This window comes from Bombus fervidus, chromosome 18 (genome assembly GCF_041682495.2).
Source record: "Bombus fervidus isolate BK054 chromosome 18, iyBomFerv1, whole genome shotgun sequence".
NCBI lineage: Eukaryota > Metazoa > Arthropoda > Insecta > Hymenoptera > Apidae > Bombus > Bombus fervidus.
Window position 1 is genome coordinate 3,611,904 of NC_091534.1, and position 26,111 is coordinate 3,638,014.

General features: G+C 35.4%; 2 protein-coding genes across 2 annotated transcripts; one reads left to right on the top strand and one right to left on the bottom strand.

Moving 5' to 3' along the window:
- Window positions 1-9,144: 9,144 nt before the first annotated feature.
- Window positions 9,145-10,966, bottom strand: LOC139996470 (uncharacterized protein C18orf63-like). The gene is made up of 5 exons (XM_072020844.1): window positions 10,702-10,966; window positions 10,464-10,599; window positions 10,214-10,388; window positions 9,971-10,133; window positions 9,145-9,886 (listed from the first exon to the last, which is right to left on the bottom strand). Exons 1-5 carry the CDS (start codon window positions 10,863-10,865, stop codon window positions 9,784-9,786), a joined length of 741 nt encoding a protein of 246 aa, XP_071876945.1. The 5' UTR covers window positions 10,866-10,966; the 3' UTR covers window positions 9,145-9,783.
- A 13,553-nt stretch (window positions 10,967-24,519) lies between these two features.
- On the top strand, window positions 24,520-25,688 carry LOC139996459 (uncharacterized protein C18orf63-like). The gene is made up of 5 exons (XM_072020831.2): window positions 24,520-24,770; window positions 24,873-25,008; window positions 25,084-25,258; window positions 25,339-25,501; window positions 25,586-25,688. The coding sequence occupies exons 1-5, from the start codon at window positions 24,607-24,609 to the stop codon at window positions 25,686-25,688; spliced, it is 741 nt and encodes a 246-aa protein (XP_071876932.1). The 5' UTR covers window positions 24,520-24,606.
- The last annotated feature ends 423 nt before the right edge of the window (window positions 25,689-26,111 follow it).

The window sequence follows — 26,111 nt, forward strand, 5'->3', positions numbered from 1 at the left end:
CGGGGGCGAGACGTCGTCAACAGCAACGGCGGCGACGACGTCGACGGAGCGGAGCGAGGAGCTGCAGGTCACTCAGGAGGAGCTTCTCGCGGCGACTAAGAAGATGGCGTCCCGGGACGTGACACCGGGTCCGGACGGAGTTCCGGGCCGAGTCTGGGCGGTGACGATGGAGGTGGTGGCCCCTCGCGTGCGGCATCTGTTTACCCGATGCCTGAGGGAGGGCATCTACCCGCGGATGTGGCGGACGGCGAGATTGGTCCTGCTGCGAAAGGAGGGTCGTCCGCCGGAATCGCCGTCGGCGTACAGGCCGATATGCCTGCTGGACGAGATCGGGAAGCTCCTCGAGAGGGTGATCGCCGCCCGTCTGGAGGCCCATATCTCGGGGCGGGTTCCCGGATGGCACGACAGTCAGTACGGCTTTCGCCGGGGTCGCTCCACGGTGGATGCTGTGAAGCGGGTGAGGATCATGGCGGAGGACATGGTTTCCCGCTACGGAACGGCGGTAGCGGTCTCCCTGGACGTCAGCAACGCCTTCAACTCTATCCCCTGGGCGAGGATAATGGAGGCTCTGCGACACTTCGAGGTGCCGGCGTACCTGGTTGAGGTCATCGGAGCCTACCTGAACGATAGGTGGATCACCTTCACTGGGAGGAACGGGGAAGAGAGAAGACGTGTGGAGCGCGGCGTCCCGCAGGGTTCGGTGCTAGGACCGATCTTGTGGATCACGGCCTACGACTCCGTCCTTCGATGCCCGATGCCCCCGGGCACGGGCTTGGTTTGTTACGCCGACGATACCTTGGTGCTAGCCGGGGGACGGTGGTGGAGTGAGACCATGATTCTCACGGAAGACGCTGTGGCATGCGCGGTGCACGCTATTCAGCGACTGGGATTGAGCGTGTCGCCGGCCAAGTCGGAGGCCCTATTGTTCTTCGACCGCCGCCGCAGGGGATCCCCTCCCGATGGTTTGTCCGTGGCCATAAATGGCGAAGCGGTGCCGGTGAAGTGTCGTATGAGGTATCTGGGCCTCACCATCGACAGTCGGTGGACGTTCGGACCACATTTCGAGCTCCTGGTCCCGAGGGTGACGGCCGCAGCCAACGCCTTGTGCGGCCGACTCTACGAGGGAGTGATCCGGTCCCGGGTCCTCTATGGGGCACCGGTGTGGGCCCAAGATCTGATGGCCAACCGCCGCAGTCGTACCCTGGTGAGGAGTCTGCAAAGGACGAACGCTATCCGAATAGCCAGAGGATATCGAACAATATCCTACGAGTCGGCGACAGTGCTGGCGGCGTCCCCCCCGTATGAGCTGCGGGCCCTTGAGCTCTGTCGGGTGTATGAACACCTGAGGGCACCGTCTTCGACGGCGACGCTGTCGCTGGACGGCCTCTCGGCCTCGAACGTCCGGGAAGAGGCAAAGCTGGAGATCTGGGAGCGGTGGCGCTCCCAGCTGATGGAGGAGGACGCCAGGCGGCCACACCGAGCCGTCCGCGCCGTGCTTCCCAATTGGGAGGCTTGGAGAGATCAAGGCGGGGTTCCGCTCACCTTCAGGACGACACAGATGCTCACCGGACACGGGGTCTTCGGTGAGTACCTGCTGAAGATCGGGCGGGAGGTGACGTCCACCTGTCACCACTGCGGGGAAGAGGAGGACACGGCACAGCACACGCTGGAGTTCTGTCCAGCGTGGGCGGAACCGCGGCGCGTCCTGCAGCTCGACATCGGCGAGAGGTTGGCTCCTGAAGCGGTCGTTGAGGCCATGCTCCGAGGGCCCCGGGAGTTTAACGCTGTCCGCACCTACTGCGAGGAGGTTATGCAGAGAAAGGAGCGGGCAGAGAGAGACCGGAAGAGAAGAGCCGATGCCAGTAGATCGTCGCATCAACGTCGCAGGGGCTACGTACGACGCAGGGGCGCGGCGCCACCGTCGCTGCCCCGGGTGCGTCAGATTAGGGGACGTGGCGCTAGGAGGAGTGGTTCCCCTTAGCTTTCCAACTCAAGCCGGGACGCCTCCCTAGACAACTACAACGGCAGGGAGATAGACGACGAGGTTGCACTCGGTAGTGATTCGCAAGAGACCCCGGGTGCACCTCTGAACGTCGGGATGACCACCGTGGGATTTTAGTCGGTAAGAGTCCGACACTACACGGTCGTTGCTACGCAGCGCCGAGTGTCCATGAGGAATTCCCCACGATAAAAAAAAAAGTCCGCAAAGGGTTAGATAGTCAGATTGTTAACTATTGTGATTTATATCTTTGGTATTTTTCATTTCATGTCATGCTTCAAAGCTGATTCACGATCTTACTTAATTAATATATATGTCGGAGATGAAAGGACAACGGGGTCACCCGTTGGAATTGCTTGGAAAAGCCTCAATAGCATTCACGAAATAACCCAGACACAGTCATTCGAAACTTGAGACAATGAGCTTAGGCTCGAGGCGACAACCGGTCGCCGAGCGTAACCGCGGTTACGGGATGAACGTTCCACCTAACAGAAAAGTACCAATATTATGAGACACACGTTGTATTAACAATCAAACCCTGGGCAAGAGCAATGTCGCAGTTATGCGAGTCTGCCTAGCAACGGTAGCAGTTTGTTGGTATCCCAGGCCAACGTTAAACAAAGCTAACGCAATCGTAAGGAGAAGAAAGTTTCCATTACTCAGTGATTCTTGTGATCTCCTTGGTGAGTGACACATCGTCTAGAGAGCAATATAAAGAGCGTCATAGCGAGCGATACTTTTGTGCATAGAAATTCTATTCTGAGTTAAATAAAGAGTGAGCCCGTGGACCGTGGATTCGCTATATCGAATCTAAGGTCATTGCCATCAGCGTCTAGTTACCATTGTTACTGTTCAAACTTATTTCTTCTGTATTTGTGTTAATAAACGTTATCTTGATTGTGAAACTACAATGAACAATCCAGGCGAAGATTCTTTACACGCCCATAATCAAAAGTCAAACAACTCTACTCCGACATATATATATATATATATATATATAAGAATAGCCGAATAGTAAAAGATTTAAAGAAAGACAAAATTTAAAAATTGATCAATCTGATTGATATAATTATAATAAATATATAGTTCATTTCACATATTTTGTAATTTATAAAATTTTTAATAAAAGTAATTTGTTAATGTTATATGTATAATGTTTTCATATATTTAAGATTAAATATATATGTTTTATACCCCAGCATAAACCCAATATCTTTGTAGCCAGAATTTTTATCTTTTTTTTTTAATTACCTATAAATTATACATTGGTATACAGACAATTATGATATATATTATAATTTAACATTCATATTCTTTAGCAAGCAGAGGGGGATAGTGAGAAAGGAAGAGATAGAGAGAGAAAGGGAGAAATATTTACATAATTTTCTTGTTTATGTATTTAATAAATACTTTATCGATATTATCTACTTATTGGCTAAAGTATCAATTATATAGTAAATTAGAGACTATAATAGATACCTCAGAATTTTCTTAGATTTTCTTAAAGCAAAAACAGTAAGAAATTAGGCAAGTTACTGAAAAACAAGTAATGCCGACCGCGTTACTGGAATACCGACATTTGTGAAATACCATATTACCGACGGAGGGTTAAGGTATATAATTAGTACATAGGTTAGGTTAATTAAAACTGGATATTTTCTTTTGCTTTTTCAAATTACACAATTGTTTATTACCTGAGGTATTATTGATTCAGGAGGATCAGGACTGGGTTCCGCACTAATGAACAATCGATAATCATCATGTGGATTCTCCGAGCATTGTTCCATCTTTTTTTCTAATGTAGGCAACAATTTCCTCACCAAATGAACATTTCGCAAAGTTACCCAGTGGCCTTGGATCGCCGAAAGTTCTATGGCTTCTTCCGCTATGGGTTCTTGATCTTGACCCAGTGACACATTGTGGAAATTTCTTCCTCCAAAAGTGAAACCCAATGGCATTCCCAGTTTTTCGACGTCCTGAATTTTTACCGTTGTCGTTATTATAAATACATGTACATGTACGGTGTGATTACGTTGATTTTCGTGCCATGTTTTTGTATAATTCATTATAAATCATTATAATTCTTAATTTTAATTATCTTCGTTTAAGGTTATAAATTGACAAACGAAAGATATGTCGTCAAAAGCAACAGAGTATAGGAAAGGAAAAGAGTAAGAAGATATTACAATTATATTGCATTAAAGAAACATTATTAAATGTTGTGCAATTTGGTTATAGGCTATTGGTTGTTCACGGTATTCAGGAATTATATCTCATGACTTTGGTAGATGATCCTACACCTTCAGATCGATGGAGATTTATTAATGAAAGATACCGTATAATAGAATTTCAAAGCCAAACTTTTTGTACTGCATCGTGTAATGGATATCTAATGAATCGCGTAATATCTGCAAGGAACCATGGGTCGCAAATGAATCGTTCTTTCGGAATATGATCTTAAAGTTCCATTGGCTCTCATATTGAAATTACATTAGAAAATGTTTACATTTCCCAGTTAGATAAAAACTAAGTAATGCCATATTAATGAACAAACAGAAAGCTATTCCTTTGAATATATGATAATCTACGCTAAATAGAATGAAGCATCTAACTTTATCATTTCAAACATCATTACAAAATGATTTACTTTATGGAAAAATCTTTCGCATAAAAATTGAATAGCGTTGAAGAGAATACGATTTGGTATGTGGAACTGTAGAAACGTTAACTACTCTTCGATTTCGATATTTTCGAATATGTTGTAGAAATCGATATTTCAAATAACCTTTTCCTATATAAGAAGTGAATTCGCTTATTTTCTGGGATATTCGCGAAAAACTACCGATAGCAATACAGTGAATTCTGCATCTGCAGTTGTGCAACTGTGACAGCGTATGCGTTAGTTTGGTTACCGATTGCCGGTCACTTATTTTCTCTTTGGAAACGAGGGTCGGGCGGGTTAGAGGCTTCGTGCACAACGTACACATGCGAGGCTGCAAGAGTCTGTTATAACTGGTAACTTATAACTCAATTAAAAGTGAATATCATCAATGTATTGGGTTCAAATATTAATTAATTAAATAATTGTTAATGCATAAAAGGTAAGTGACCGACGACTGGCAACCAGACCGACGCATACGCCGCTGTCGCAGATGAACAACTATAAGCAGAAATACAGTATAATCGAGCCGGTAGTTTCTTACCAATATATTGAAAATTAAACAAGTTCACTCTTTATATACAGTATAGCAAATAGGTAAAAGTTGTTCAAAATATTTCTGCAACATATCTGCAAAATCATAGAAATCCGAGGGTAGGTAACGTTTCTACAGTTTCATTCTATATACCGTTATATATTGCATACAATATTATACGTATATATTATTATTATTATTATTATAAGTTAATAGTGCTATACATTAAATAAGTAAATAAATAAATAAAAAATCTTCAGTAAGGATTCCTGATGTTCTATCGTCGACGTTCGGTCGCGCACGGCTATTTCGCACGCGATCGTAGCACGTATATATATATGTATGTGTTCCATATGCTTTGTAGTCGCAGAGTCGTGTCTTAACTTCGCGGTTGCGCGCGTCTGGTCGCGAATGGGAAGAAGAATAAAGAGTAGACTTCGTTTAAAGAATCTTGCTACGGCGTGGGGAAAGCAGTGATGCCTTTTGGTAAACAGATTGTGAGGTTTTCCAAGTTTAGGGATAAGAGTAATTAATGATATTTTTCAAGATTAGGATAGTATTCAAGGCGACGAATTGCATTAAAAATAGAGGTAATGACAGCAATCCCTTTTATGAGAAGCTCCTTGATAGCTTTGTTACTTATCTGATCATGTCCCGATGCTTTCCTGGAGTTTAGACGACGGATTAATTCTATAACTTCCAGAGATGAGAAAGGTTCAAGGTTTTTTGTTGTCGTTTGTATTGTTTGGAACGTGGGACAGTTTGCCCTTTTGCCACGGAGGAGGGAGAATAAAGCGGTTATAGCTTTGTTCGAGTGAGCTAGTTCCCGATGTTTGGGCCATTTTCGAGCTAGTTAATTCAATTTGAGATAACTAGTCGAGCGGCTATGATTCGGATTGGAGATTAGAAGAGTCTGATTGTTCACTATTAAGTTTAGAAGCACTTGTTTTATTCTGATTTTACTTCACATTCGACGGATGGTCGTCACTTGTATGGATGGTCGTCACTTATAATTTTAACTTAATCACACAGATTTTAGAAACATAAATATGTATATACTGGATAAAGATGAGCTGCTGTCTTTATCAGATTTACTTGCGCGCAAAGTTCTCTCGCGATGCGAATAATAAGACGCCGTAGCATTATGTTATATTACATTTTATCTATCATATCACATCACTTGTCACTTTTCGCAAATGTTCCTAACGTTTGCCAACAATATACCATATATTTAGTTTGGCACTAAAATTGTTAATTGCGTATGCACTAGATGATAGTAAAAACGAAGATTGAAGCTATTACTTCAAGCAATACACTTAGCTTGAAAAGCAATTAAATCTTGAAAAATATTGAAAGAAACGTTCTCGTTTGACAAATGCGAAAAAAAGTATCGACAAAGTAAAACCATTAAAATCGACGATTTTATGCCTATGTTTTGTTACTAACAATCTTGAAATTGCTAAAATGAGTGATCATTCTCATTATTGAATGTCTAGTGTTTATATTCGTGTTCAATGTAGCGGCGTATCTACGGTATCCCTTTGCTCTCATTTCGCTTGTTTCTTCTTTAATTTTCTTTATTTTTCTCCAGCATTTTGCATTTTATGCGTCTTAGGCACCAGAGAATCTGAGCTGGAAATCCAAACTGGTTTCTGCTGAGATAAATGTCATGTTGATATCATCGCTAGTTCCTACATCCAGGTTTGGTACAACTGCTTGCGATTCTCTTCTGTTTTCCCCCGTCCGTCGCGTTCTTTTTTATCTGCGTATCCAATGTGTCGTAAATGGCTGTGCAAGGTGGTGAAATACACAGCATACAAAACTAATTAATCTGTATGAATCAATTAAATATCAAAAGCAAAACCAATGTAATAACAGCTTAAAACAGCATCTGAAAAACGATAACATCCAAGGAAACCACTTGCGATTGAAAGAGTCGTATATGGGAAAATTCAAAGGTTTATTATAAATTGATATAAAAGGATTACTCTGAACATTTTTCAATGATTTTCTATGCAACAATAATATAATATTTCTATATAATAACTTTCTCTGTTAATGTTGTACATTATTTGACATTCTTTACTGTGAATTACCCATATTTGCTTATCAAACAAATTTAAATTGACTTGTGTTGCAGATATCTACCCTGTTCTATAAATTATTTCAAGGAATCTAAATATAACAGCTGTTTCTTCCATATTTATGTAAAAATGTATTGGATAAGTTTTCAAGTAACCGATACTCTGTGACGCCATCATTTCTTTTTAACAAAATTTCAGCTGATTATAATGATGTTTTTATAAATTAAAAATTTTAAAAATTTATAGCTATTGCTTAAAAAATGTTTATTTTTGGATTTACTACCACTGCACATTTTTTCACCATATCATACATTAATATAATCTTTTTATCTTTTCCTACAGTCCCCCAGATCTAGCAACATGCAGATCTTCGTTGAGACCTTAACAGGGAAAACTATTACTCTTGAAGTTGAAGCTTCTGACAAGATAGAGAATGCGAAAGCTAAGATCCAAGAAACAGAGGAGATCATTACCATCACTGCTAGCAATTCTCAATAGAAACATATGCAAGATAACTGGGATATTTCAATTTAACTGCATCGTTTGCAAAGATTACAGTCCATTGGGCCACAAGATTTAAATATTAACGTAAAGACAAAGAAGATCTTGATACTAGTCTTGAATACGTGCTTGAATTTAGTCCATTGCGCCAACAAAATGTTCCTGCAACTACGAATGATAAAAATGTATTTGGGGAAGGTACACCAACGCCATCACGTTACAGGATACCTCCAAGAGCATTAATTCTCAATTCAGAAGAAGCAAAAACGTTTGCTTTACTAAAACATTACGGATTAGGTCAATACGTGCCTATATTTCTTGAACAATATATATATACATATATATGTATGTATGTATGTATTTTAGTTTGAGATTGATTTGTTTATGACTTAAAACTAATGAAGATTTAATTGAAATTGATTTAATTGAAATATGAAGCTGACAGAAAAGCTATATTAAAAGTGATAAACAGATCATAAAAATATCAGCGACACAAAAAGAATTTATTACCTTTTCTTAATTATGTCTAATTCTAATTATTTATTATTATTTTATTTGTTATAAAAGCTAAAGCTGATTTAATGTATAAATTTAAAATTATTAATTAAGTATTATTTCTTATACTAACTTAGTACAGTTAAGAACACATATGATACATTTCAATTTTTGCTTACAAAGATACATTCACATACATTTACATACGAAATGGCTGTAAAATTGTTGTATTCTCAATGTGTGATAATACTTTATTAATAAGTACACATTTTGTTTGCTTTAGGATCATGCGGAATTGAACGCACATTTAGACAATCGTTCAATTCACTATCCTTCATTTGATCCAACTGATTTATTTTTGCCATTGTCTCCGCGATATTGTTTTGATCCTATTTAATAAATTAGAGAATAATTATATGCAACTTTAACTTAATCATACTGAATTTAGAAACATAAATATGTGTATACTGATAAATATGAGCTGCTACCTTTATCAGATTTAGCTTTTGATAGTTTCTCCTTTAGCGTCAAATGTTTTTGTCTTTGATCTTTTTCTTCCGGTAGCTATTTTTAAATAGAAAAGTTTATAAGCGAAGCATAAACAATGAAAGATAAAATATATCTTAGAAAGAAAATGTAGAAGAAGATATCACTTTTGCCTTGGCATAAGAATTCATCTTTTGAATTTTAAAGTACGTAGAAATTGTTCTTTCCTTTGATACAGTAAAATTTGGGTATCTTGATGCATTATCTGTGATAAAATTATTTTCCGCATAATGTACAAATGAATTTTGCATAGCATTTAAACATTGAATTCCTATGAAATTTATTTTATAATTCAAGCAATTACAATCTTTAGGTATATTTGTAAAGGTATATTATTATCTTAGTACCACTTTGATCTTCTTTCACATGCTTGTTGTTTAATTTTGCTCTCACATTTTCATGAAATTGTACATTACGAATTTGATGAATTTTAGTTAATTGCGTTCTTAATGCTGTAGCAGTATTCACATCTTTTGTCAATCCATCTACATATTTATCGGAAAATTCTAATTGTGAGATAATATTACTCTTTTCCTTCAGATACGTACTTAATCCTCTGTCCTTTGATGATGCATTACTTGATTTTATACTTAAAGGTTTCTGTTTATAATGGAGAATAGATTTTATTTCTGTGTAACTCACCGTACTATCAAATGGAGTATCTTTGGATATCTGTAGCCGTTTACCACAAACTCCAGGTAATTTCATTAGCATATCAGATAAAAAGTGTGTAATTGTAGATTCTTTTTCTCTATTTGGAATAATTTCTAATGGACTACTTGCTAGACACATTTGAGGATATGTAAAAGCTTTAGATTTGGAAATTGAAAATTTAATTTCATAAAATAAAATTCCATCTTTATTCTTTGGTAAATAATATCCATACTAAAACGTTATACATATTTATATACAAAAATTATATTTGAAGGGAAATTGCAAGACGAATAAACATAGATATTGTCGTTTATACCATATTTTTCCAGTGTCTACGTAATTGGTCATAATCTTTGAAAGCACATTTTGCTGGAAGTTCTTTAGATACAGATAATACTTTGCCTTTTTTTGTACTACAAAAATTAGAAAATTTTATTTTAAACCAAATATACATATATATTCCATATATATTCCACTAAATGAAATAAATTAGTTACCTTGGTAACACATGTACAAATGGAAGATTATAACGAGATAAATCAACGTATCCTTTAGGGTCTGCTAAAAAATGTGATAATATAGATGGTGAAAGATAGTCTTCAAGTTTTATATATGGAATTTTAAGTATTTCTGCATGAAGTTGCAAACACATTTTCCTTTCTAGAAACTTTTTAATGTTAACATATTTCATATGATTTTAATATCAGTTATACAAAGAACAAAATTAGATTTTCCATTACCCCCTATAAGTATATCTAATTTTAATGCTCTAGTTCCTTCTATAAAGTTATAAAAATGTTTTCCTTGAACAAAATAATCATCAACTTTATTCCACAAAGGAGCTATCTTAGTTTGTATCGTATACCTAAGACAACTTTTATAAACTTCTGTAGTAACTGATCTTAATCCTCGATACTGACAGAAATAAAAACCAGTTTATCATTGAAATAATATATTTAGAGTCAATAAAGATTTGTATCGTGAATATACCACTAGTTTAAAATTTCTCAAAATTTTGTCCAATCTACCAGTTTCAGAAAATTGTTTATGCGTTATAACAAATATATATCTTTCTGTACCCATTACTGGCGAAGCAATAACGTCAGATATTAAATGAATAAGTAATCTAAAATTTTATTGTTAGTAAAATATAAAGATCATTAAGATCATTATGATAGTATTATGGAATAGAAAGTTTTTGAAAGGGCAGAATTTGCCCTTGACTTACCGGCATTTCATTGTTTGCCAATAAAAATGTGATTTTGCCGATGGATCATGAACTTCAAGAAAATCAGTTTCGCAAATTGCACAACATAGGTTACTCATTTCCGGAAATAAAGCGTACAGAACCGACTGTTCTTTTTTTTTATTCATAAGATTACAAGCATCCATTATATATAATTGCTTGCTATTCTTAATTATTTTATGTTCTTGTAGATCCAATTTATACTAACAATTTTTCAAAAACGTATTTTCGAATGAATAGCCAACATTTAAAATTCTAAAAGTTGTAGTAATATTTTAAATATGATTTTTATGAAGAAGCTTTATTCTCAATTATGTTAAAATTAAACTTGTATGTGAGACATCTAAACTTTTCATATTTAAAAGAAATTTAAAATCTTGTTAAGTAAAAAGACGACTCTTTTTCTATTACCAACATATTATCTTATTTAGCGGTTACTGAGGAGTTTATATTATATATATTGGTACGGATCACTGAACCGCTTTGTTCAATAAAGTGCGCGAAAAATTCAAGATAACTACATATTAAGATGTAAGCATAGCTTTTTTAATAGAGACTTGCTTGAAATTCTCCCTTAGAAAACAAAATATTTTTTAATAACCTTGCATGACTGAATGAAAACCTTTTAATTTATTGTGACTTTTAACGACGAAACTTAAAGTTTTCCAATAGCGTATTTCCTGTACTTTGAATTCTTATTCACTCCTTGCTATAGTACTGGCATCGAATTTTTGACCAATATATAGATGTATTTGGCATTTCAGATATGTGAACGTGATTTCAAATTTCGATTTTAAATTACTTTATTTTGAATTATATTGATATCGCTAAATATAAGGCCAGATTCATATGTAACACAACGGTTCAGTAATGTTCAATTATGTTGTATGTTCGTAACTTCAAGCCATTTGAAGTAAACGCCGCGTAATTCAAATTTCAACACTATGCATAGCGTATTCTATAACGAATAAATTAATTACTATGTACTTACATAAATAGTTTTAAGGCGGGGAATCTACTGGTTTAAAAGTTATGACTATGTAAAACTGAGCATACTTTGGCTAATTTACGACCATTTTTACACATTACTTTGACGTCATATTGCTTCTATCCATCATTCAGTTGGTCCGTACAGATGACCAATGTACTGAAATTTGTGGGAAATTACATAGTTTATACAAGTTCGCAAGTATTTACTAACATAACAGCCGGTCTCATGATACTGCTCTCATCTACTGAACTATAAACTATTTACTGAATTATAAATAGAAATCGATATAGCGAACAAATAAGTTGTAAAACACCTTGAAAATGCTCAGTTTTACAATCATAAACTTCTAACTAACAAGTTCCTTGCATTAAAACTTCGAAGTTTTATTAATATAAAAATTAGAATTGTCTTTTAATTGGCATTATTTAACGAATAGAAAACAGGATAACTAAGTATAATAAAAGAAAATGTAAGCTATGATGTTTAATTAAGTAACACTTAAAATACGAAAGAAAGTAAAAAATATACAGAAAAAATGTATTTGATTAGTTTAATATTATGTTTCTATTTACTAATTACTGTAGAAATAGTACTAAAAGTAAAATATTTTATCATTTCCTGATATATACATTTAATTTGACGGTACATACTAGCACACATTTTAATGTGTGTACGTCATTTTTAAAAAATTATAAAGCATATACATATAAGAGATAGGAATCAACTAATTTATATATGTACATAATTATATATATATATATGTGTGTGTGTGTGTGTGTTCATGTATTAAGCAAAAGTTACACGAACTACAGCTTTAATTTCTTTCCGACAAATTATACATCGATCGAAATTTGGTGAACAGTAATGGCAAGTTGCCAGATGTCCACAAGGTAGAAATGTAATAGTCGCTTCTCGTTCCGTGCAAACTTTACACAACCGAGTATCCTTCAACTTTTGATTTTTTCGCTCCAGAGCAGCTAAAATAATAAACAGTATACTGTTTAAATATAATATATAATAAAATTTATTATACGTATACGAATTTCATACAAATTAAAGAATGTATGATCTATCTGTGTTTTTATTTTTATTACTTACCAATTTCCTCAACGAGAGTCATCTCGTTTGTTTCTATTTTCTTATCGGATCCCTCATGATCCTCAACGGTACTTTCTATTGGTTTCTTAACTCCTTTTAGTCTCAAACGGCTACGTTCATATGCCGTCGGGTTTCGTACAGATATTGAAAATCGATGGTCATTAAAATCAAATGACTCTTGATGTTGTTGCTCTTGATAAGGCCAAGATCTATTTCTATTATTTCGTTTTGTCCGTAGAAATTTATCAGGATCTACTCCGATTGGTACATTATTACAATGTTCATTGCGAACAAATTTGCACTCTGGAGAATACATCTGATGAATTTGCATGGGAGTATGACCCTCTGACCAGTGACTTATCACCAATTGACATTCAAAACAACGGACTATATCCGTTTCTCCCGTATAGTACAGTCCTGCAGCTGCAAGACTGACAGGGTCAATGAAAGATACAGGCCAGTTTAGAAAACTCGCACGTCTTGCTGCTTCAAAACGAAAATCATCATAATTTTCTTGAATGCCACGCGACGTGGATGGAACCGGCGGAATTGGATGATCCGGCGGCATTTGTATTGGGAATGTTGGTGGCATTGACGACGTCGACGGCATCGGTGATGTTAAATCATCCACCCTGGCTGAAGATGCAGAGGATGTTAAATCAACCACAATTACTTGACATTCGGCTAAATCATCCGCCGAATTTGAATCAACCGACGAAGTTGAACCAACCGACGAAGTTGGATCAACCGATGGGTTGGAATCATCTGACAATGTCGAAGGAGTAGGCAGTGATTCTTCATGTTCCGAAGATTCTGAATTTTGTTCCCTCAAATATCGCGATTTCATTATAGGAATCATTTTATCCAAATAGTTACTCGAAGAGTATTGAAACCTAAAAAAAAAGAAAAAGAAAAAAAAGAAATTAAAATATCTAGTAATTGTAACAAGCCGATATTATCGAAGTAATCTCAGTTCCGTGTGTTTTAGCGCAAAAGTTAAACATTGTCTTTGAAGAATTACAGCGATTTTATTTGATATTTGAAGCGTTTAAAGGATTTTTTTCTATACAATCTACATAAATTCTTTCGCTACGATATTTTGACTTACAAATGGTAAAACGTTTTTAGTTAACTTATTTTCGAGAAATATTATACGTGTACAGTTGATCAAACAAAAATATATTACAGACAAAACTTACGAATATGAGATGTTCACGTACCGCTACAACAGCTCACCAACTCTTCAAATGGAATCTTGACAAAGATGTAATATCCTGTTCTTGTATATTTTCAGTTCAACAATATCGTATTTTTAAATTTACTAATACTGCACTATCGTACGAACGAACCATACAAACTCTATTAGACTATTAGACTATTAGACTATTAGACCGCTATTAGACTAATACTGAACCTTGCTGCTATTTCCTACAAATCTTATCCCTACCATCCCACTATAAGGTACTGTGCAGAGTGCGTAAGTTGTCGACCAATCAAACGTCATTGATGCTCCGCCCCTTACGTATCGTACTGTACTGTACTGTATTATCATTGGTTGAATAAGCCAGGGCCGCTAGATACAGCGAGAGAATGTATCTCTTACTTACTTTCGGAAACGATGCCGCTTTTCAATGAATTCTTATTTGCTCCGTTTTTACTTGGCAATATTAATACGTTGTTTAAAAGTAGTTAAAAAGTAAAAACTGCTATGGAATTTCCATATCGTTATGTTTCAGATTTCTCATTTTCGTCAACATTTAATCGATACATTGCTTCATCGTTCTGGTGTCCACGGTCCTATTTCAAGGATCGAAAACAACACTTTAACTAATTGTATACCTGGGTATACGTGACTACAAAGTTTAGTGGAAGGATAATTACCGTCGTAAACAGTATTGTCTAAAATCTCAAGTAATTATTCCGTGTTTAATTTTAATAAATAACACTAGAGTATACACGGCCTCGGTATTAATCACCGCGGATTATAATAAAATTATTTTTACAAATAAGTACGCAATTTGTTTAATATGTGAAACATCTCACACAGGATTTCTGCAGGAAAATTCAACCGTTTGTAACAATTTATAAATTTATTTTGAGATAAAGTTCTCTCGCCATGCGAATAATAAGACGCTGTAGCATTATGTTGTATTATATTTTATCTATCATATCATATTATATATATATATCGCAATCATATATCGTCTTTGTCACTTTTCGCAAATATCCCTTACGTTTGGCAACAATATACAATATCGACGAAGTAAAACCATTAAAATCGACGATGCCTATGTTTTGTTACACGCAATCCTGAAATTCCTAAAATGACTGATCATTCTCATTATTGAATGTCTCTAGCAGGTGTTTATATTCGTGTTCAATGTAGCGGCGTATCTACGGTATCCCTTTGCTCTCTTTTCGCTTGTTTCTTCTTTAATTTTCTTTATTTTTCTCTAGCATTTTGCATTTTGTGCGTGTTAGGCACCAAAGTTTCTTAGGGCCACAAGTGAACGTTCTAAATTTTCCATTTTTGTTCTATCTTGCTGTACGTTTCTATTTACTAAGAAAACAGCAAGTAGAATTTCAAAAGAAAAATCTTTCTATTTATAACGGTATTATAATAACGGGTGCGTTTCTTATTGCCTTTATCTCTCCTGAGAAAATTCACCTATTATTCTAAACATTCTATGTTTGTATGGAACCTTCAATAGCCTAAATGACTTTTTCTTCAATACAATCGAGTATAAGGGGCGACAGGTATACGGGCTGATAGAACAAAGGCCGCCTGCTAATCTGAGGGATATTAGTTAACTTAATCCTAAGATTTACAGCGGCTCCTCAGACTACCTGAACATACTGTTTATGATGCATCAACCTCTGGCGACCACCCTTATGTGGCTAACTACGGGGCCGTTAGGGTGTTTATTGTCAAGTATCGGTACGGCCGATTCATTAAAGGCGAGCTATGCAATTCCTCGTCTCTGCTAGGTGGAACGTTCATCCCATGTCCGTGGCTACGATCGGCGACCGGCCGTCTCCTCTAGCCCAAGCTCTTTGTCTCAAATTTCGAATAACTGTGTTTAGGTTGTTTCGTAATTGCTAAAACATTCGTGTTTTTCCGAGTGATTCCAACAGGGGGTCCCGTTGTCCTCTCATCTCCGACATATGTATATATATAAGTTCCAAAGACAATATATGATTGCGCTATATATATATGTCGGGTTAGGGTTAACACTTGGGTTTGGGGCGTGTAAAGAATCTGCGCCAGGGTCGCTCATCGTCGGTGTACAATCGATGATATCTTTTATTGTCACAAATGCAAGATAAACTACCGGTCTCGATACTCGAACGATAATGACAACGATCGTGGGGTCGATATAGCGAATCCACGGCCCACGGGATAACTGATCTACTTTACTTCAAAGTCCAAGTCGAACTCGACTTACTCCTCGTGATACAAGGATCGCTTGATTAACTCTCTACTAAGACGTAGATTATTCACTGATCGTACAAACATACTAGGTATCTAACTAATGCGACTGTAAGAAAAAGAATGACTTTCCGTCGCAACGACGCTGCAGAGGAAAACTATGGTGGGATGTGCCTAAGGGCACGAGGTCATCGGATTCGTCAAAGAAAGCCTCCGCTCGGAGGGTGAGGGAAATAGACGTTGCTGTTAATTGGTTAATCTCCATGTTGGCGGTTAGAAAAGGATGCTAGCCGCTCTCGAGAGAGGGTTCCTAGCGGGAAACGTCGTACGTGAGGAAAGCAGATCTTCCGTATCTTGCCGCAATAGGTGACAGATATACGGGCTGATATAATAAAGACTGTTTGCCAATCTAAAGGACTTTAGTTAACCAGATCCTAAGATTTGTAACGGTTCCTCAGGCTATCTGAACATAAACTGCGAATGATGCGTCGGCATCTGGCGACCATCTTACCCAAAGAATGGGGTCTGTGTGTGGCCGCTGGAATGTTTTATTGTCAAGTGCCGGTACAGCCAATTCTTTAAAGGAAAGCTATGTAACTTCGTATCTCTGTTAGGTGGAACGTTCATCCCGTGGCCGTGGCTACATTCGGCGACCGGTCGTCGCCTCGAGTCCAAGCTCATTGTCTCAAGTTTCGAATGGCTGTGTTTGGGTTATTTCGTGAATGCTATTGAGGTTTTTCCAAGTAATTCCAACGGGTGGCCCCGTTGTCCTTTCATCTCCGACATATATATATATAGCAGTGGTGTGATCCGAGCGCGGTGGTGGTCGTCTCCCCGAGAGGACAAGGAATTTATCCAAGGGCAGTTAGTCTCATTTGAAAATTCATACTGCATACATCGCGAGCCCTGACGAATAAAATCGCTAGTCTAACGAATATGGAAAAATATCAAAAGTCGAGTCGAATTTCTGTAAATCATTAACTATATCTATCACGAAACAATTTGTGACGCTTCTATTATTATTTAATTTATTGTTAAAAATAACTGTTAACACAGTTAACACACTGTTAACACAGTGTTAAATTCATTGAACCACCCCTATTATCTTAATCGAAACAAGTGGACGGATTATTTCGCGGCGTCGATTATACGAATCGTAGCGGGAATTTACGCTTCTCGCTGACCCGTTTTCCTCCCGACCGCGTCTCTCCGCGAACTGTCGTAACAAACTTGTTTTGTTTCTCTACCACATTGTTACATCGCCCTTCTATATCTTCACGAGCTTTTGTGACAACATAAAATAAACACATGACCGATCAGTTCGTTCTGTATCTTTGGACCACATTTTGATATGTACGCAACGATGCTTTTGCCCATCCAAGTTGATGTGCAATTCCGACACGATACACAGACACGCAACGGATCCGAACGCTCCATTTGCAGATTTTTTTTTTTTTTTTTTTTTTTTTCGTCGTCACATCAAAGTAATGATGCGCATGTATGCAGCGGTGATTCGCAACAATGATGCACGACGATGATACGCGGTGATACACAACAAACGGATACGCATCTCTGGAAGAAGACATTTTTATAATTTCACAAGTTTTCATTTTGCAATGAAAATAGACTTATGACCGCAAACGAATTCGGAGAAGAATGTTTCCTGCGGCGGAAACACGAATTGAAGCTCTGTATTGAAAAACGAAACTGTAGAGCACTGTGACCATGCGGAAGAAATTTCTTTATTCAAAAATATTAGAAATCAGAACTTCCAATGATTTCTATCCTGTATGATAATGTATTGATGGATGGATTTATTACACTGGATTAAACAAAAAACGATGATTATTCAACGTGAACTTAACGCAATAGTGTGTACTATAACTCTCTATTAAGGACTCTTGACTTTTGACTCTCCGGCTCCTAACATCAACGGCTGCGGTGCCGAAATATATTAATGACCGTTAACAGCTGAGGTCCATTTCTTATGAACAATATGCAAAGAAACAACTTCCAGAAACAATTTCGTAAAAAGGCTGCCCATTTTCATCGGTTCCATCGATTAGTTTGTGGAGAAACGATTAAATACAACGAAAAAGACAGGTATGACAATGATAAATATGCGGAGCATTGGAGAAAAGGATTGGTTTGAAAGGAACGATTTGACTAGTTTGCGTGATTGAAAACGAAATGAAACGAAGAATTCGTTTCAATAGAAAGATTTGACTGGTCAACGTGATTAAAAACAAAACGGATCGACCGTCAACGGGTCGTGTACCATTGCGTGCTTCCTATTCCATTGCTGAATTTTAGATTTTTGAACACGTAGTGGTCTAAACTATCGAGATAATCGATTATCTCGCGAAGCGGCGAAATTTGCCGAAGTTGACCGATGTGCAGCCGACGGTTCGAGATCGTAGATAAACAGATGCATCGCATCTTAACTAATGTTTGCGTCTAAATATGTAAATCGACGTTGCGTTACATTGTATTCGAGGAGCTAAGGAGAGAAAAGATAAGAGTAAATGCGGGGCAAAGGACAGAGAAATACGAGGAGAAAATCAGGAAAATGCAACGAGGTGAGATTAATAAAAAAATATCCGAGAGAAAAGGATTTATAAGAGGAAGAATAGAGTTTCGGTAAAGAAAGATTAGAGTATATACAAAGAATAGCATAGTAAAACAATGATGGAAAATATATGCAACAAAAAGGTGCAGGTCAGTATCATATTGAAAACAGAACATTATGGTAATCAAAGATAAAGGCAATTTAATAAAATATAAGGCTCAAGGTATAATAGTAGGTATGAAGATATATAATTACTATATACTATATTACAGGTTACTAGAGTATTTGACAGCAAGGACAAGCAAAAGTAGCCAAAAACTAATTATTAGAGCAAAATATTAGAGGAATCCAAAAAGCAATAACATACGGGTTAGAGGAGCTCATTAATTATTAATAAAGCTGATTGCGTTTTCTCCCTTTAAGCGAAGTTTTTTGTATCCAGTGTCAAGAGCTCTTTTGACAAAACGCTTTGATTCTAGTAGACTACAATTTTTCAACAATTGTATTTTCATTGCAACGACTTCTTTTACAATTATGTTGTAATATTTGTTGTATCTGAAGGAACAAAAACGTGAGGATTTTCGTGGATAATTTATGACATACGGTCACACCGACCCTGGTATGGATTACAGAATTCTAATAAGAGACAGTGAAAATAAAAGAGAGAGAGAGAACGATATTCGATGTATCCTTATCTATTTCTAATGGATATATATTTATTATTCTGATTAGGGAAGTTACATTTTGATAGGAGAAGAAAAGAGCAGAAGAACTTGTTTCGTAATCGTAGTCATAGTTCTATACACAGATCTGAAAAGTCCTGTGAAGGAAACCAATTTTAATAAATAGTAATAGGAGTTATAGGGAATATTTTACTTTTCAAAGTATAATAATAATATATATTTTTTCAAAGTACAAAAGTATAAAAGTTTCGTATCGCTTCGAAATTGATGAAAATATTTTGTTAGAGGTCTTGAAATTTCTCTATGTAGTAGACAATAGAGGCTCGCCGCATGTTAGTCATAAAGAGGTTTCCATCAAGACATACGGACAGAACAGGCAGGAAAATAAAATTACCAGCTCATTCGTCGCCTTTAGAAAACATATTTTTTCACTCGATTGTATTGAAGAAAAAGTCATTTAGTCTATTGAAGGTTCCATACAAACATAGAATGTTTAGAATAATAGGTGAATTTTCTCAAGAGAGATAAAGGCAATAAGAAACGCACCCGTTATTATAATACCGTTATAAATAGAAAGATTTTCCTTTTGAAATTCTACTTGCTGTTTTCTTAGTAAATAGAAACGTACAGCAAGATAGAACAAAAATGGAAAATTTAGAACGTTCACTTGTGGCCCTAAGAAACTTTGGTGCCTAACACGCACAAAATGCAAAATGCTAGAGAAAAATAAAGAAAATTGAAGAAGAAACAAGCGAAAAGAGAGCAAAGGGATACCGTAGATACGCCGCTACATTGAACACGAATATAAACACCTGCTAGAGACATTCAATAATGAGAATGATCAGTCATTTTAGGAATTTCAGGATTGTGTGTAACAAAACATAGGCATCGTCGATTTTAATGGTTTTACTTCGTCGATATTGTATATTGTTGCCAAACGTAAGGGATATTTGCGAAAAGTGACAAAGACGATATATGATTGCGATATATATATATAATATGATATGATAGATAAAATATAATACAACATAATGCTACAGCGTCTTATTATTCGCATGGCGAGAGAACTTTATCTCAAAATAAATTTATAAATTGTTACAAACGGTTGAATTTTCCTGCAGAAATCCTGTGTGAGATGTTTCACATATTAAACAAATTGCGTACTTATTTGTAAAAATAATTTTATTATAATCCGCGGTGATTAATACCGAGGCCGTGTATACTCTAGTGTTATTTATTAAAATTAAACACGGAATAATTACTTGAGATTTTAGACAATACTGTTTACGACGGTAATTATCCTTCCACTAAACTTTGTAGTCACGTATACCCAGGTATACAATTAGTTAAAGTGTTGTTTTCGATCCTTGAAATAGGACCGTGGACACCAGAACGATGAAGCAATGTATCGATTAAATGTTGACGAAAATGAGAAATCTGAAACATAACGATATGGAAATTCCATAGCAGTTTTTACTTTTTAACTACTTTTAAACAACGTATTAATATTGCCAAGTAAAAACGGAGCAAATAAGAATTCATTGAAAAGCGGCATCGTTTCCGAAAGTAAGTAAGAGATACATTCTCTCGCTGTATCTAGCGGCCCTGGCTTATTCAACCAATGATAATACAGTACAGTACAGTACGATACGTAAGGGGCGGAGCATCAATGACGTTTGATTGGTCGACAACTTACGCACTCTGCACAGTACCTTATAGTGGGATGGTAGGGATAAGATTTGTAGGAAATAGCAGCAAGGTTCAGTATTAGTCTAATAGCGGTCTAATAGTCTAATAGTCTAATAGTCTAATAGAGTTTGTATGGTTCGTTCGTACGATAGTGCAGTATTAGTAAATTTAAAAATACGATATTGTTGAACTGAAAATATACAAGAACAGGATATTACATCTTTGTCAAGATTCCATTTGAAGAGTTGGTGAGCTGTTGTAGCGGTACGTGAACATCTCATATTCGTAAGTTTTGTCTGTAATATATTTTTGTTTGATCAACTGTACACGTATAATATTTCTCGAAAATAAGTTAACTAAAAACGTTTTACCATTTGTAAGTCAAAATATCGTAGCGAAAGAATTTATGTAGATTGTATAGAAAAAAATCCTTTAAACGCTTCAAATATCAAATAAAATCGCTGTAATTCTTCAAAGACAATGTTTAACTTTTGCGCTAAAACACACGGAACTGAGATTACTTCGATAATATCGGCTTGTTACAATTACTAGATATTTTAATTTCTTTTTTTTCTTTTTCTTTTTTTTTAGGTTTCAATACTCTTCGAGTAACTATTTGGATAAAATGATTCCTATAATGAAATCGCGATATTTGAGGGAACAAAATTCAGAATCTTCGGAACATGAAGAATCACTGCCTACTCCTTCGACATTGTCAGATGATTCCAACCCATCGGTTGATCCAACTTCGTCGGTTGGTTCAACTTCGTCGGTTGATTCAAATTCGGCGGATGATTTAGCCGAATGTCAAGTAATTGTGGTTGATTTAACATCCTCTGCATCTTCAGCCAGGGTGGATGATTTAACATCACCGATGCCGTCGACGTCGTCAATGCCACCAACATTCCCAATACAAATGCCGCCGGATCATCCAATTCCGCCGGTTCCATCCACGTCGCGTGGCATTCAAGAAAATTATGATGATTTTCGTTTTGAAGCAGCAAGACGTGCGAGTTTTCTAAACTGGCCTGTATCTTTCATTGACCCTGTCAGTCTTGCAGCTGCAGGACTGTACTATACGGGAGAAACGGATATAGTCCGTTGTTTTGAATGTCAATTGGTGATAAGTCACTGGTCAGAGGGTCATACTCCCATGCAAATTCATCAGATGTATTCTCCAGAGTGCAAATTTGTTCGCAATGAACATTGTAATAATGTACCAATCGGAGTAGATCCTGATAAATTTCTACGGACAAAACGAAATAATAGAAATAGATCTTGGCCTTATCAAGAGCAACAACATCAAGAGTCATTTGATTTTAATGACCATCGATTTTCAATATCTGTACGAAACCCGACGGCATATGAACGTAGCCGTTTGAGACTAAAAGGAGTTAAGAAACCAATAGAAAGTACCGTTGAGGATCATGAGGGATCCGATAAGAAAATAGAAACAAACGAGATGACTCTCGTTGAGGAAATTGGTAAGTAATAAAAATAAAAACACAGATAGATCATACATTCTTTAATTTGTATGAAATTCGTATACGTATAATAAATTTTATTATATATTATATTTAAACAGTATACTGTTTATTATTTTAGCTGCTCTGGAGCGAAAAAATCAAAAGTTGAAGGATACTCGGTTGTGTAAAGTTTGCACGGAACGAGAAGCGACTATTACATTTCTACCTTGTGGACATCTGGCAACTTGCCATTACTGTTCACCAAATTTCGATCGATGTATAATTTGTCGGAAAGAAATTAAAGCTGTAGTTCGTGTAACTTTTGCTTAATACATGAACACACACACACACACACATATATATATATATAATTATGTACATATATAAATTAGTTGATTCCTATCTCTTATATGTATATGCTTTATAATTTTTTAAAAATGACGTACACACATTAAAATGTGTGCTAGTATGTACCGTCAAATTAAATGTATATATCAGGAAATGATAAAATATTTTACTTTTAGTACTATTTCTACAGTAATTAGTAAATAGAAACATAATATTAAACTAATCAAATACATTTTTTCTGTATATTTTTTACTTTCTTTCGTATTTTAAGTGTTACTTAATTAAACATCATAGCTTACATTTTCTTTTATTATACTTAGTTATCCTGTTTTCTATTCGTTAAATAATGCCAATTAAAAGACAATTCTAATTTTTATATTAATAAAACTTCGAAGTTTTAATGCAAGGAACTTGTTAGTTAGAAGTTTATGATTGTAAAACTGAGCATTTTCAAGGTGTTTTACAACTTATTTGTTCGCTATATCGATTTCTATTTATAATTCAGTAAATAGTTTATAGTTCAGTAGATGAGAGCAGTATCATGAGACCGGCTGTTATGTTAGTAAATACTTGCGAACTTGTATAAACTATGTAATTTCCCACAAATTTCAGTACATTGGTCATCTGTACGGACCAACTGAATGATGGATAGAAGCAATATGACGTCAAAGTAATGTGTAAAAATGGTCGTAAATTAGCCAAAGTATGCTCAGTTTTACATAGTCATAACTTTTAAACCAGTAGATTCCCCGCCTTAAAACTATTTATGTAAGTACATAGTAATTAATTTATTCGTTATAGAATACGCTATGCATAGTGTTGAAATTTGAATTACGCGGCGTTTACTTCAAATGGCTTGAAGTTACGAACATACAACATAATTGAACATTACTGAACCGTTGTGTTACATATGAATCTGGCCTTATATTTAGCGATATCAATATAATTCAAAATAAAGTAATTTAAAATCGAAATTTGAAATCACGTTCACATATCTGAAATGCCAAATACATCTATATATTGGTCAAAAATTCGATGCCAGTACTATAGCAAGGAGTGAATAAGAATTCAAAGTACAGGAAATACGCTATTGGAAAACTTTAAGTTTCGTCGTTAAAAGTCACAATAAATTAAAAGGTTTTCATTCAGTCATGCAAGGTTATTAAAAAATATTTTGTTTTCTAAGGGAGAATTTCAAGCAAGTCTCTATTAAAAAAGCTATGCTTACATCTTAATATGTAGTTATCTTGAATTTTTCGCGCACTTTATTGAACAAAGCGGTTCAGTGATCCGTACCAATATATATAATATAAACTCCTCAGTAACCGCTAAATAAGATAATATGTTGGTAATAGAAAAAGAGTCGTCTTTTTACTTAACAAGATTTTAAATTTCTTTTAAATATGAAAAGTTTAGATGTCTCACATACAAGTTTAATTTTAACATAATTGAGAATAAAGCTTCTTCATAAAAATCATATTTAAAATATTACTACAACTTTTAGAATTTTAAATGTTGGCTATTCATTCGAAAATACGTTTTTGAAAAATTGTTAGTATAAATTGGATCTACAAGAACATAAAATAATTAAGAATAGCAAGCAATTATATATAATGGATGCTTGTAATCTTATGAATAAAAAAAAAGAACAGTCGGTTCTGTACGCTTTATTTCCGGAAATGAGTAACCTATGTTGTGCAATTTGCGAAACTGATTTTCTTGAAGTTCATGATCCATCGGCAAAATCACATTTTTATTGGCAAACAATGAAATGCCGGTAAGTCAAGGGCAAATTCTGCCCTTTCAAAAACTTTCTATTCCATAATACTATCATAATGATCTTAATGATCTTTATATTTTACTAACAATAAAATTTTAGATTACTTATTCATTTAATATCTGACGTTATTGCTTCGCCAGTAATGGGTACAGAAAGATATATATTTGTTATAACGCATAAACAATTTTCTGAAACTGGTAGATTGGACAAAATTTTGAGAAATTTTAAACTAGTGGTATATTCACGATACAAATCTTTATTGACTCTAAATATATTATTTCAATGATAAACTGGTTTTTATTTCTGTCAGTATCGAGGATTAAGATCAGTTACTACAGAAGTTTATAAAAGTTGTCTTAGGTATACGATACAAACTAAGATAGCTCCTTTGTGGAATAAAGTTGATGATTATTTTGTTCAAGGAAAACATTTTTATAACTTTATAGAAGGAACTAGAGCATTAAAATTAGATATACTTATAGGGGGTAATGGAAAATCTAATTTTGTTCTTTGTATAACTGATATTAAAATCATATGAAATATGTTAACATTAAAAAGTTTCTAGAAAGGAAAATGTGTTTGCAACTTCATGCAGAAATACTTAAAATTCCATATATAAAACTTGAAGACTATCTTTCACCATCTATATTATCACATTTTTTAGCAGACCCTAAAGGATACGTTGATTTATCTCGTTATAATCTTCCATTTGTACATGTGTTACCAAGGTAACTAATTTATTTCATTTAGTGGAATATATATGGAATATATATGTATATTTGGTTTAAAATAAAATTTTCTAATTTTTGTAGTACAAAAAAAGGCAAAGTATTATCTGTATCTAAAGAACTTCCAGCAAAATGTGCTTTCAAAGATTATGACCAATTACGTAGACACTGGAAAAATATGGTATAAACGACAATATCTATGTTTATTCGTCTTGCAATTTCCCTTCAAATATAATTTTTGTATATAAATATGTATAACGTTTTAGTATGGATATTATTTACCAAAGAATAAAGATGGAATTTTATTTTATGAAATTAAATTTTCAATTTCCAAATCTAAAGCTTTTACATATCCTCAAATGTGTCTAGCAAGTAGTCCATTAGAAATTATTCCAAATAGAGAAAAAGAATCTACAATTACACACTTTTTATCTGATATGCTAATGAAATTACCTGGAGTTTGTGGTAAACGGCTACAGATATCCAAAGATACTCCATTTGATAGTACGGTGAGTTACACAGAAATAAAATCTATTCTCCATTATAAACAGAAACCTTTAAGTATAAAATCAAGTAATGCATCATCAAAGGACAGAGGATTAAGTACGTA

Coding starts and splice junctions, on each gene's coding strand:
- LOC139996470 (XM_072020844.1), bottom strand. CDS start 10,865: ATGGATGCTTGTAATCTTATGAATAAAAAAAAAGAACAGTCGGTTCTG. Junction 10,600..10,701: donor TGGCAAACAATGAAATGCCG/GTAAGTCAAGGG, acceptor ATAAAATTTTAG/ATTACTTATTCATTTAATAT. Junction 9,887..9,970: donor TTTGTACATGTGTTACCAAG/GTAACTAATTTA, acceptor TAATTTTTGTAG/TACAAAAAAAGGCAAAGTAT.
- LOC139996459 (XM_072020831.2), top strand. CDS start 24,607: ATGGATGCTTGTAATCTTATGAATAAAAAAAAAGAACAGTCGGTTCTG. Junction 24,771..24,872: donor TGGCAAACAATGAAATGCCG/GTAAGTCAAGGG, acceptor ATAAAATTTTAG/ATTACTTATTCATTTAATAT. Junction 25,259..25,338: donor ATTAGATATACTTATAGGGG/GTAATGGAAAAT, acceptor AAAAGTTTCTAG/AAAGGAAAATGTGTTTGCAA.